We start from the raw sequence: 13,915 nt of genomic DNA on the forward strand, positions 1-13,915 counted from the left end.
ACACAAACCCCCAATATCTCGATGGATCATCATATTGCACCAATAACGTTACCTCACTATGCTTCAAGATGCCTTCTGGAGGCGTTGATCGCATGAATATATCATCGCTCTTCGCGAACGGCAAAAAAACAACAACACAAAGGTGTCAAAACAAATTGAATCAAAGTTGGTGAAATAGTTTTAGTACATGACGACATCAAGAAGAGCGTTCACTGGAACGTGTTACCAAGTTATTGTAGACTACATAGGCAGACATGATAGACCCCATGTCATACTCACAGAGCCAAACAGAGCAGTTCAAAATGGCGTGTATTCCATATATCATGGTAGTGTAATTAAGAAGTGTAATCATACTATGTCCATAATATGTAATAAAAATCCCGGTCATATCATCGTTCCGTTCAAGCGGGCTGGCTTTTCGAGATCATGGCTGACTATCACAAAATAAAAAACAATGGTTTTACACAACATTTATTGAATTATTATAATTATTTCTATTCTTATGTTCCAGAATAAATATAAAGCGGCATATATGTAATACCTAATTTCAAATTCTCCAACTTCAATTTGTCCCTCATTTCTAGTGGTGTTTTGACGGCCACGATCAAAATTTAATTTAATTTGATTTATATTAGCAATACAACCAACTATAACGATGACTCAAAATATAATTACAGGATATCAAACTTTTACTAAGATCCGTTGTCCTGCCATGGAGATAGCACTTTTGACCGAGGCGAAGGTGGTTCGTCATCCCTAAGGCCGCAGGAAGCAAAAAAATAATTGGTCCGGCCACCCATCGAGGGCGTATGATGACGTGTGCCGAAGGACCATGTCTGGTAGGGGGGGGGGGCGGTATGGCCGATACGGTTCCTACGGCCTTGATCCCTCTATCAAACCTCAAAACGGTTTATATGTATTAATTTTACAAAATTCTTTACAAAATTACTGTCACATCTAAAATTTGTTTGCTGGTATAAATTAGCTACGATTAATTGAATAATTTTGTTTAAGCAACATTTGTCGCTATGTGTCGTCAAACAATCCTATGGCGTACGCCACATATACATGTTAGTTACTTGTTACCATTTCGAACCCACATTTCTACTGGTACATACAGCACAAATATGGAGATTGCTATATTTGTATTAGTAGGATTATAAAAACATTATTTTAAACTGTTTTAGGATTAAACTAGTGCACTATGAACTATGCAATATTAAGAACATTAACACAAACATAGGAGGCCCATATCGGTCACGTGGCTCTGTAAATACCCAGTTGAATAGATTTCACTGGCTTCGCAACATATAGTGGTTTGATTCGCTCTGGGTGTTCATTTTCAGTGGTTCAATCATGTTTCACATACTTCCCTTATGTGATACGTTACGCAAACCGAACAAGATGAGTTTATTTATGGATAATTCGAACTATTCTGACGATCTGGTGTTTTTTGTCAACGGAATTAAGGTGAGGAATGTATTACATAGTACAGTCGATGCATATTGAGAGCTTTCTGTAAATCATGATGGGTGGTTGAAATGTAATTTTCGTGGTGACGCATATTGCTATATAAATAATTATATTATATTATGTTAATTATATTGTTCCTGTAGGTTGTTGAGAAGCTTGTGAACCCTGAGATGAATTTGCTGACCTACCTAAGGGAAGTATGTATCCTTTTTGAATTCCAAAATTTACTAGGCATATGTCAGTTAGGAAATTTACTGAGGCAAAGTGTGATAAAAATAAACAGTAATTTTGATAGTGCTACTATATTTTCAGAGGCATACATTTATATGTCTGTGTTATTCAATTTGGTCTCAAATCGTCCTGCAGATCTGGTAATGAAACTAAACACATGGTTACTAACAAATCTTTAATTTTATTACGACCTAGGTCAATATTTGTAGCTTACAGATGCGTAGCTAAGGTCGATGATAATGACGAAATTTGTTTTATCTGATCACACCAACGCATTGCTATTGCAGTAATGTGCCTAAACATCTCTCCAATGTTATTTGATTTATCTTTTAATATTTGCAAAATCGTGTTAACACTGATGCGACCTTCTTCGTCAATAATGTCTTCAATGCGCATGATTTGGAATTGCACCCAAGATTTGAATAGTAATACATCACCCTTATACTGTATGTGTTTATTACACCAAATTACCTGTTGGTCAATTTCTCGTGCAGAATTCGTTTTAGAAAACCCCCACCAGCTTCATGCCGCGCTTCAATTGCGCATTTCTAAAAAGCTGAGGGATAAAACAAGTCATGGCAGTGTTTTGGTTCTTGGAAATTTATTGTATCAAAATATGTTTGACATAGGAAGTAAAAGGAGACGCATTTCCAAAAGGCAATAGAATTATTATCATCACTTTTAAAAATGAGACGATTCTCAGACATAATCATGCTCCAATTTGTGTACCATTTGCTTGATCAGCATGGACTTGTTCGATTTCGTGTTTTACTTGTTTATATTCACTAAGAATGCTAGGATTCAAATTCTCATCTATTTTTTTTTTCGTTGGCATTTAGCTTTAATTCTTTGTGCACGTGATTTGGAGAAAGCTATTAAGTAAGATATAAAGTATTTATACATGGACATATACATCAATTGGTTCATGGTGGTCTCTCGGGTTTCCTCCCCACATTCACACATGATCTTTTATCTAGTTTTGTAATATGAGCACAATGAAAATCGATGTGAAAATATGTCATATGACACATACATTGACACAAACGTCAATTAAAAAAGAAAGAAAAACAATTCTTCCACAGTAGACACAAATCAGCACAATTGAGTGTAAATGAAGTTAACAATAATCCATAGTCAAAATATAATGCAACAGTCCTTTCCCACAATCTGTTGTTAATTCGTGTTTAAGAACTATTAATAGAATAACAATAGACTATAATAGAATGACATGCCATGCATATAATTTGATATATTCTTCATTCAGAAGGTGTGTGTCTTGATATTTATTGGCGAACAACACACGTGCAAATCCAAGAAAAATGTACACGATAACACGGTCTAGTTATCGACGATATCCAAACGTCTCTCAACAAAAGATTTTACATGTGTAATCCCACATAGCATACTACACATAATTCATTTTGGACGCATATAATCATGGCTCGAATTATTTTACATCAGAACATGTACTATGCCATGTCATCACTGCCAAAGTTGAGATTCTACACAAACAAAATGATAAATAGACTAAAAAACAAAAACATCGAATTAATGTAAAGTTATAAAAGATCTATACACCCATTTATGTGTATAAAAATACATGAATGAAATAAATCATTAAATAAGTTTATAAATAGAAAATAAATAAATAAATAAATAAATAAATAAATAAATAAATAAATAAATAAATAAATAAATAAATAAATAAATAAATAAATAAATAAATAAATAAATAAATAAATAAATAAATAAAAGTAATGTATTGTGAAATATTTAGAAACTGCAACCATTATAGTCTCAAAATAGCTGAACGCTCCGAAAATAATTTGAATCTGTGTGTTTGTTGTTGAGTGACACAGCTCTTTAAAGTTGTTGAATTGGTTGGAAAATGCACAATTGACAAAAATATTAGGTTAATATATATTATTATTTTACATCTGTGACCGTAACGCCATATGTTATAGTGTGCCGTAATTTTGCGGAATTTTACGGGGTATTTTCTTCCTACCATATTTGGTTATGCAAATTCCAAATATGCAATTATTACGCGCGTACGCGTCCTCTAATAATAAAAATAAACATGTGTAAACAATGCGGGTTTCGTTTATCAGGGGTTGTTATGGTGGATGGTTCGTCAGGTTGAATACACGGGAAGTGGTTGTAACGGGGAATGGGTAACTCGCAGAGCAGTGAGTGGTACACTGGGATCGCTCGACACTTATACGCACCATTCAGTCATAAGGACTCCAGTAATATAGTATAGCCGGATATTTATTACAACTACAATCGTCACCATACGCCCCCGGTCCTCTTCTAACTTAAAGATACACTAGCTGTAACGACCTAGTTTTTTTTATTGCAAACGTGTTCTACATGAATAGCAATTATTTCCGTTCTATTAGCTGAAACTAGTTCAATTATTTGGTACCGGGCCCTTCTGTATGCTTTATAAGCTCGCTAAAAGCACTGAATCAACATCGTGAAGTGTTTATTGTACGTACCCTAACCTCCGTTTGTTAAACCATCATACGTCATTACTGATTGTTTGCGCGTCCGCAATTCCGAGTACATGTACTTCGTTGTGTCGTCACCGGAAGCGCTGTCCCAGCACAAACCTGTGTCATATGACGCCTTACTAGCCGATTTTGGCTAAAATTCCGCTCCGCCGCCTCTTTACAACAGTGTTTATACGCGGAACTTGATATTGCTTTTTACAATTTGGGTTGCCTTTGAATCACATATTTTAGTGAAATATTGTTCGAAAGTAGTTGCGTTATTTCCGGTATCAACTAGTTCGAAAATAGAACGTCCTTGAGCGCGATAAAATGACGCGTAGAACTCCATCCGAACCAGCGTAAACTTATTGCAATTTGTGCGATTTGGACCCAGTTTGTTCTTACAAGCTTTCTAAGTTTCATTTATCATTATTTAGTAAACAGGTCTCTGAAACGATTTAATATATCCCGGCACACCTAGCGCGATATGCGTCAGATCGGTGTAGAAGACGCCGAACTGCAGCGTCAATACAGTCAGACCACCTAGAAATATGGCGTTGAGTTCGATCGTGAGCATTTTCTCCGCATTCGTATCCGCACAGAGATCGATGTAAATTTTATTATAACAGGAGATAAGCAATTTCAAAGATAAATGCAACAAGTTTTCAACCCAAAATAGTTATTTAGAACGCCGTTAGAAACGTTTTCATTACAGCTACTGGGCCTTTAATACGCTAGAACCCCCCATTTTTATAAACGACAGTGTTAATCGTTCAACCAATAGTCTAAATACTTTGCATGCGTTGTCATGACGGCATGTGGACTCCGCCAGTGAGGGCGTCGCCCCATAGCATCGTCATGACAACATCAATGCAACTTGGTGACACATGGCAGCCACCAGAGTTTGACCGGACTCCTCACTAGCAAAGAGATTCGCTGATTGTGTTCTAAACATATTGGATTTCAGCATTCCCGTGATGTATCCTTGGAGGACAAAGATGTATAATAATAAGGTTATTACGAGGATACCTCAATGTATAATATTATTTAGGTCTGGCTAAAAAACTTCTCGTTCCCAGAGTTATCTCCCATGCATTTATGCACAATATATCTAATATTGAGTTTACTTGAAATCTATGGCATAGCATAGAGCCCAAAATGTGATGACCTGATGAAATCCAATTCATGCAGAGCTTCTAATCACATGACAATTTTGACTCTGGTTAATGTCAAGTCTAGTTACAGCGCCGTTATTTACTCGACTACCTATGTTCCTCCAAAACTTTCCTGTATCTTATTAAACCTGACTTTTCTTATCACAGTGTACACATGGTATGACAATGATAATTAGTAGTTATTTTGTTGATTTCACGATTTAGGATAGTTTCTCATTAAAAAAGTAGGGTTTTTATCGCGGTGTTATATTTTTGAACTAGTCATCTTATAAATAGGTGTCTAGTCCGGGAAATCTTGTGAATGTTAGTGTCTGAATGCAGGCACAATTTTCAAGAGTTAAAATAAAGCATAAATTATACTAAAATCGTAATAGTAGTTTATGAATAAACACACGCTGCTCGGACTGATAAATATGATATATAGAAGATAATATTTGGTAATCGTAGTTCTAAATAACTATTAAAAATAGCTAGACGTTTCGAGCAATGGCTCTTTATCGATAGCATAGAAGAAAATGTTAAAACGTACAAGTAGAACATAGGAACGTAAGAACGCGCATGAACTATAAATTAGAATCACAAAAAATTCCACAATAGAACATATAACGCGCCTTAGGTAGTGAGCTCAACAAATGAGTTGAACTGTTTGTTAATTCCATGGGGATCTTTAGTTCCAAGGCGGAATATAGTATCCTCCTCGACATGCCTGAGCCGATTTTCGTTGCCATTGACAACATATACATCAGAAATAGACATATCTGTAATATTATATCCACTAGAATTAAAATGAAGTGAAACTGGATAATAACGATTTTTCTGTCTAGTTTGACGTAGATGCTCAGCAAACCGATCACCCAATCGACAAACTGTAGATCCAATATAAAGTTTCCCGCAATTAATACATGAAATGCAATATACAACATTCATGGTGATACAACTGAACGGATATTTGACCTCAACATCTCCCTTGGGACCAAATATACGATTAGAGTCTGTAATAAAAGGACAAGTATTACACCTAGGACGATTACAAGGGACAGAACTATATTTCTCAGGGTCTCCCCTTTCACCCGTATGCACCAATAACCTCCTTAAATTAGTGTCACGGCGCCAGGCAGTAGTAGGCATTAGTGGAAACGTAGAACTTGTCTCCTCGCTGGTCTGGAAAATGTTTGTACATTATGTTTTTAATCCTGAGATTTAGAGGATGGTACGTAATTGCCAAAATTACACGACCCTGATTGCCACGGGAAACCGTAGATCCAATACAGTCCGTTCTTGACATTGACATAACCTTGGCCAATGCTTTCCCAGTGACATTACGAGGATAACCCCGTTTTTTGAAATAATCACATAAATTCCTCGCCTGGTTACGGAAATCAGTATCATCGCTGCAAATACGACGTACCCGGAGTAACTGTGAGTAAGGTATGGAGTCATTCATTCTAGTATGGTGTGATGATTCATACTGTAAATAACAATGTGAATCAGTAGGTTTTGTGTAAATTGATGTAGAAATCCGATCACCATCTACCTTAGTAGAAATATCGAGAAATGGTAGTGTTATTTCTGATATCTCATGCGGGTATTGTATGGCGGGATTAAAGTTGTTAACAAAGTCAATGAACTGTAATAACTCATCCCGACTGCTTGACACGGCGCCAAAGCCATCGTCAATGTACCTGACATAACATTCAGGTTTAGTGCCTTGAAAGGACGAAAAAAATAACTCCTCTTGATATGACATGAATAAACATGCATAGCTCGGACCAAAACAACTGCCCATAGCCACACCTCGTTTCTGTATATAATGTTTACCATTAAAAGAAAAACAATTCCCGTTCAAAACTAATTCCGCTAGGCGCATCAACACAAACGTAGGAGGATCCTTAACTGCCCTTTTATTCAGAAAATGCTGTAAAGCCAACAGTCCATCAGTGTGCGAGATATATATATAAAGTGATTTTACATCCATAGAAAATAAAAATCTGGGTTTATCCGGCGTGAAACGAAATAACTCTAGTTTTCTAACTGCCTCATTAGTATCCTGAACATACGTAGGCTGTGACGCAACAATTGGTCTCAATTATACTAGAGTGATATAAGATATATTTTATTGTGAATTCAACAATAGGTCATACCGTGTTTTTTATTGTTAAAGAATTTCTAGGGTGTAACATGTTAAAATTGATAATTTGAGGGAAGATCATGTTGTAATTAGTACAAAGAGTGAATAGATATATAATTAGCTAAAATGAAACTGCAGTTAATAATGAGAGAGCTTGAAGCAGAAGAAAAGAAAGCCGTTATTAGCTATGTAAAAAAATAGCAGCAGTTGGACAAATGTAACAAGATCAGCGTGTACTTGGATATCAGCATTAGCTAAAGAGGACAGGGTAGCGCCTAAGGAAGTAGGTAGATAGACTTACATTTTGAATAGTGGGTGATCAGGAAGCACATGATTTAAACAAAACTGCAATGCTGGCTGATGATATATGGTGAAACCACAATATGAGCACTCTGTGATTAAAGTGAATTTAAAGGTTAACGTAAAATAGCGTTATTATATAGATCGCCCGTAATCCTATCCGTTCCAGGTGATGAGGCTATTGCGAGAACACCTCAAAGTATGCACGAAGACAGTACACCTGGAGTATCGACCAACGCGCAGTGGAGGTCAATGCGCGGCGTACTGTCTGAGTGCATACTTTGAGGTATCCTCGCAATAGCCTTATTATTATACATCTTTTCTTTCCGAGGATACACCATGAGAATGCCTAAATTAGAGCACAATCAGCGAACTTCTTTGTGTTGAATCTGGTCAAACTATGGTGGCAGCCATGTATTACGCGTGTAATCATTTGCATTTCCTAATATGGTAGGGTGAAAATTATGGAATTACGGTACGGTACGCTGTGACTTATGGCGTCACGGTGATAGATGTATAATAATGGCTGTTATTTATGTCTTTTGATACTGATTCGATAGTATTTATCCTTTAGAAACTGATTTCACATTAACAGAGACAATCAATATTTGTCAATTGTGTGAAGTTAGCACTGGATACCGACACAGTGTGATATAGCAAAATTTTTATTTTTCATGAGATAATGAAAGAAGATGTTCCATCAGATTGAAAACATGTCAAGACTTGCATCAATTAATACTATATTAAACATTAGATAGACAGCAATGAAGAACTACTCAGTCAAAGCGTATGTCATGTTCTTAAATGTTTGGACACGTCACATAAAAATTGATCCAGGAACAGATTGATTAAATGTTAGAAAGCCCTACTGCTTGGTTAAAAAAACATGGTAAAACTAGGTAAAGCAAACAAGATAAGAATTTGTATAGTCCTAAATAAAACAATCAATTGTGAACACTATTCAATGGGAACTATTGAAAACGTTATGTTCAATATTATCACGACGTCACAGGGTTGGGTCAAATAGTACCCCATACACCCAATATTATTGAATATTTTTCCTTCTCGTGTGCGAGTTCTTAACAAATTTATAATTACATAATTCATGTAAGAAAAGGATGGACACCATTACAGGTCAATACAATAATATGCACATATAATTAGAAAGAAGATTGCACAATGGACAATCTTACACATACAACCATAGTTTAATTGGTACACCAATATTTATGCTCAGTTTATTTCTCATCTTCGAAGGTATTGCCTTTCTCGTCTTTCACCACGCACCAATGCCAATTCAGTACCCGTAACACGACCCACTTTCAGAAAAACGTACGTGTGGTGTTAACTATAAAAAATATATAAATAAAAGAGGAGTCTAAATGGTAGAAATACTAGCAATTTCGGAAAATGTGTGAAAACAACTTAAAACTGAGACACGAAAGACAAAGAAATTTGAAAAGAAAAAACATTTGCAGTACAAATTGGTCAGGAAGAGAAAATTGCAAATGCCTTGCAATAAGCTAAATATAGTGTGAATTAGGCAGAATAAATCTCAGATTTGTTTATGGCATACAGTGAATTCTTATTTATAGTAAATATCATATTTGTTTATCTGTATATATCTTATTCAAACAAGTATACCAATATCTGAATTCCAACTAGTCAAGGTCTTTCTTAGTCCAGTTTAAAGTTTGTATTATTTCTTTCTAAATATTTAAACTGGTAAATGCTCTAACTTGGCCATTGAATTCTGTTTAGATGCGATTAATGATAAAATACATTGCCGATTCCGTTAGACAAGTCGCATTTCCCAAGACAAATGATATATGTAATTGATGCTATATGTGGCAAATATATCAAACGTGACACATTAATAATAAAAAACAAATACATTATTGAAATAAATAATCAACTTTCAATTGAGATTTTATATAAACTTGTGAGTCGTTTTGACTTGTGGTGACAAAACATTGAAAATTCATTATATCAATCCTGGATATCTAGTATAGTATAGTATATTTATTGCAAAGCAAAAAGCCATTGGCCCAAAGAGCAAATACAGTTTCACTTAACAATGGTAACAATAAAAAACAACACATGGAGTCACACATTTCACAAACATGTATATATATTTAAGATAGACTAAAAACTAGTTTCGCTCAATCGACATTTTTAGTTAGAGCTTAATTGTTGTCTTTCGATCAACACTAGATTCTATTCATGTAATCATTGCCAAAACATTACTACACGCTGGTTTAATTGTCATAGACCTGCATGTCCTTTGAAAGATAACTGCTTATTGCATCAAAACGTATTGCCTTAACTCCTATAATCAGTACATCTACGAGGCAGTAAACTATCGTGTGGAGAAGGTGGTTGCGGTGCATGTACGGTTATGTTGTCTAAATATGACCAAACTACAAGAACAATAAGGTAAGAAGTGACGTATGACGTATTCAACAATTATATGAATTGAAAAAAGCATTACATTTACACATTACGATAACTATTTCAAACAATTGCAAGTTATAGTAATGCTATGCAGTCACTGGTTTGTGTTTTTACAGGCATTACTGTGTGTATGCTTGTCTGTTGCCACTATGTTCTATACACGGTATGGCTGTTACAACTGTTGAAGGAGTTGGTGATAGGAACAGACTGCATCCAATACAGGTAAATATTTGAGCATTAACGATACTTTTATTTCTAATGCTGTTTAGAACCTTGTTACGGGTTTTTGTATCAGGTATTTGACAGCAAAACTCGGCTATAATCTATAGTACAAAGTCGGACTAGAGTAAAAGGAAACTAAGTCTATCATGTTTTACTAATTTCTATGTTTATATTTATTCATTGAACACATGATTACTGGCGGTTTGTGATATGATAATTGATTTGTTATTTATTCTGCTACACATACCCAAGACTTACTTTTAGCGTTTTAGCTAGACATCTATTGAGTTTACTTTACTGTTATATCGCGTATTCCATAAATTACTTCAGCAGTTGAATGATTATGTCGTTTGTATGTAAGATACTGATAAATTTCTCGAAGGTAAAAGTCTGTGTAATAACTTAAATTTTACAGCCTTATGCGCAGGTAGTGCATATTCTGACGCTTGGGAAATTATTTTCCTTGTTTGATTTTAGCTCCACCATCTATACCATTAAAATATAGTTCCATGAACTTTACAGGAACAACTTGTCCGTTACCATGGTACTCAGTGCGGTTTCTGTACACCAGGAATGGTAATGACAATGTACACACTACTGCGAAACAAGCCTTTGCCGACAATGTCAGACATTGAGGGCGCACTAAGTGGAATGATATGCCGCTGTACTGGGTATAGGTCAATATTGGAAGGGTTTTACACTTTCAGTAAGGTGAGTTAACTATTCCCAGGAAGACTAAGAAGGTTGTAATTTTATAGCAGAGTGACAATTAAAGAACTCACTTTCTAAACAGTTGACTATTTATCGCAGGAATCAAATTGCGGTGACTCCGCCAGTGGAAGTGGTATTTGTAGTGGTGTCAGTCGTAGATGTTGTAAAGATGTTACGAATGATGATATGGTCAATGCATGTCCTTGTAAAAACACAAGTTCCTTATATTGCGAATCTACGAATGGTGTTAGTGATGTTGACTATTCTCTAAATGATGCGACTCAGGAATTTATATTTCCACCGGAGTTGATGGTAAAGTATAACTATTTGAAATTCACAATCATAATACATTATGCAAAGTCCAAGAACTCAAAATAACCAGTATGCATATTTAATTAGTCAAGAAAATAAAACACGTTGCCAAATCGCTGAGACAAATATATATAAATAAATTATTATAACCCAACAATCGATTACGTCACGCGAAAATTCATACGTATAGATAATAATATAGCTCTTTTTTTGTAGAAAGTCGAATCGATTCACACAAAGGCTGCAATCTTCCGGAATGAGCGTTGTACCTGGATACGGCCAACGACACTACATCAATTATTAGAATTGAAGCAAACATATCCCGAAGCGACTCTAGTAGCTGGAAATAACGATATTGGTAAGTTTATGTAATTATTATAATCCTTTAAGTATAAGACAGTCAATGTTATTTGTGTGTTACTTGTCTCTGATTGCATAATATCTGGATCTGTTAGACTGCTGATGGTAACAACCTTGTTAGCACTTTCTAAATCGTTCTTCCGCCGGTAATGACTCTGACTAATATAATAAACTGATATAATTATATTTTTACGCAAGTTGGGAACTATAACTCGTAACATTGCCCTCAGTCAAAATCAATTATAGTATTAACTTTTTGACAGCAATAAAGTGTTATTGAAATGTTTCAGTAAAACAGTCGATTGGATTGAGGCAAATGCATGTACAAAATCAGGCTGTATTGGTAGTAGTTTATAAATAAATAATCGCTGCTCGGACTGATAAATATAATATATAGAAGATAATATTTGGTAATCGTAGTCCTAAATAACTATTAAAAATAGCTAGACGTTTCGAGCAATGGCTCTTTATCGATAACACTTTCTTCTATGCTATTGATAAAGAGCCATTGCTCGAAACGTCTAGCTATTTTTAATAGTTATTTAGGACTACGATTACCAAATATTATCTTCTATATATTGTATTGGTAGTAGTTTGAGTATATACATAACTTTAATGAACATTGGAATTAGAAACGAACATTACACTAAATCACGACTTAATATTGTTTTCATAGTATATTTTATGCTTTTGTAAAATTATTGCAACGGGTATTCATAACAATTCTATTTGGTGGACATAACATTAATCTATTTTAACAGGATTGAACACACTCCTTAATAAATCGTTTCCGCCTTTGATGATTGCTGTGTCTCATGTTCCGGAGCTGAACAGAATAGAAGTTTTTGAAGACAAAATCAACATTGGTGGCGCTGTTACAATGACGGATATCATTGAAAAGTTTACGCAGCTGATTTTGACTATGCCAGGTAAGTACATTTGTTTTCATAAATTGTGAACTATAAATATACCTAAACCTACATATCTTTATTTTAGAACTTTCTGATTACAAGACATCAAAGGGGGAAATTTTGTTCAAAAAACCATAACACTAATACGGAGTTAAAACTGAGAGCTTTTACATAGTATATGCATATTATATTTAATAAATCTGAAAATTAAATGTTTTACATATATATCATTTGTTTCCAAGAAAAATAAATAAATGTTTCAAATGATCGCGTATTGTGAATGACAAAATGCCGTTATACGGCCGTTTTCTATTGCATGTCACTGCGTGCTGGCATCCATTGCTCAGATTTTATTGCGCGGCAGGTTCACACTATTTTCTCGTAAATATTGAACTAAAGTGCTGCTAGTTATTAATTAGGCGTGATCTATAATATATTATATATTCAAATACTACGGGTGTGGGTGACAAATGTACATAATGCAAACGTTCATACACATTATATGCATATAAAGTTAAAGTATGTGTAAATTTTATGCAAATTGATTATACACATACAATTTGAACAAGCGTATAAATTATACGACATTCCAAAGGTTGCATATAATTTGCCTGAGTCTTTAAATTATAACACATAATTATAAGTAAATGAAATTTACAAGTTCTTATGTTAATTTATATTATATGTCGTTTTCTGAAATGTGTCTTGTTTGTTTCTAATTTAAGAAAATATCTGTATTTTGTTTCAGAAACAAAAAGTAGAGTTTTGCAAGCACTGAAATATATTATGATGTCCACTGGAGGACCACAGACAAGAAATACATCAGTGAGTGATTGATTAATTATTTGTTTGGTTGGTTGGTTGATTGATTGATTGATTGAGTGAGTGAGTGAGTGAGTGAGTTAGTGAGTGAGCGAGCGATTGAGTGAGTGGGTGAGTGAGTGAGTGAGTGAGTGAGTGAGTGAGTGAGTGAGTGAGTGAGTGAGTGAGTGAGTGAGTGAGTGAGTGAGTGAGTGAGTGAGTGAGTGAGTGAGGGGGTCGTTGGGTAGCGAGTCTATGTTAATTTAAAATAATTAGGAATTATTAGACATTAGATTATTGGCTAAGGTAAGGTAAAGTAAAATAGGTATATATGCAGTATAA

At 34.8% G+C, this 13,915-nt stretch overlaps 1 protein-coding gene across 1 annotated transcript in view; it reads left to right on the forward strand.

Annotated features, from left to right (window-relative positions):
- Window positions 1–1,331: 1,331 nt before the first annotated feature.
- The window catches only part of LOC102807482 (xanthine dehydrogenase/oxidase-like), a 33,373-nt gene continuing 20,789 nt past the window's right edge, over window positions 1,332–13,915 (forward strand). The window contains exons 1-9 of the mRNA XM_085492313.1: window positions 1,332–1,470; window positions 1,617–1,674; window positions 10,142–10,238; window positions 10,373–10,478; window positions 11,001–11,189; window positions 11,289–11,501; window positions 11,718–11,859; window positions 12,623–12,790; window positions 13,521–13,597. Coding sequence (XP_085348439.1) covers window positions 1,357–1,470; window positions 1,617–1,674; window positions 10,142–10,238; window positions 10,373–10,478; window positions 11,001–11,189; window positions 11,289–11,501; window positions 11,718–11,859; window positions 12,623–12,790; window positions 13,521–13,597 — 1,164 coding nt within the window. The 5' untranslated portion in view covers window positions 1,332–1,356. The remainder of the gene's footprint in view (window positions 1,471–1,616; window positions 1,675–10,141; window positions 10,239–10,372; window positions 10,479–11,000; window positions 11,190–11,288; window positions 11,502–11,717; window positions 11,860–12,622; window positions 12,791–13,520; window positions 13,598–13,915) is intronic.

Source organism: Saccoglossus kowalevskii, chromosome 17 (assembly GCF_978046115.1).
Source record: "Saccoglossus kowalevskii chromosome 17, keSacKowa6.1, whole genome shotgun sequence".
Taxonomy (NCBI): domain Eukaryota; kingdom Metazoa; phylum Hemichordata; class Enteropneusta; family Harrimaniidae; genus Saccoglossus; species Saccoglossus kowalevskii.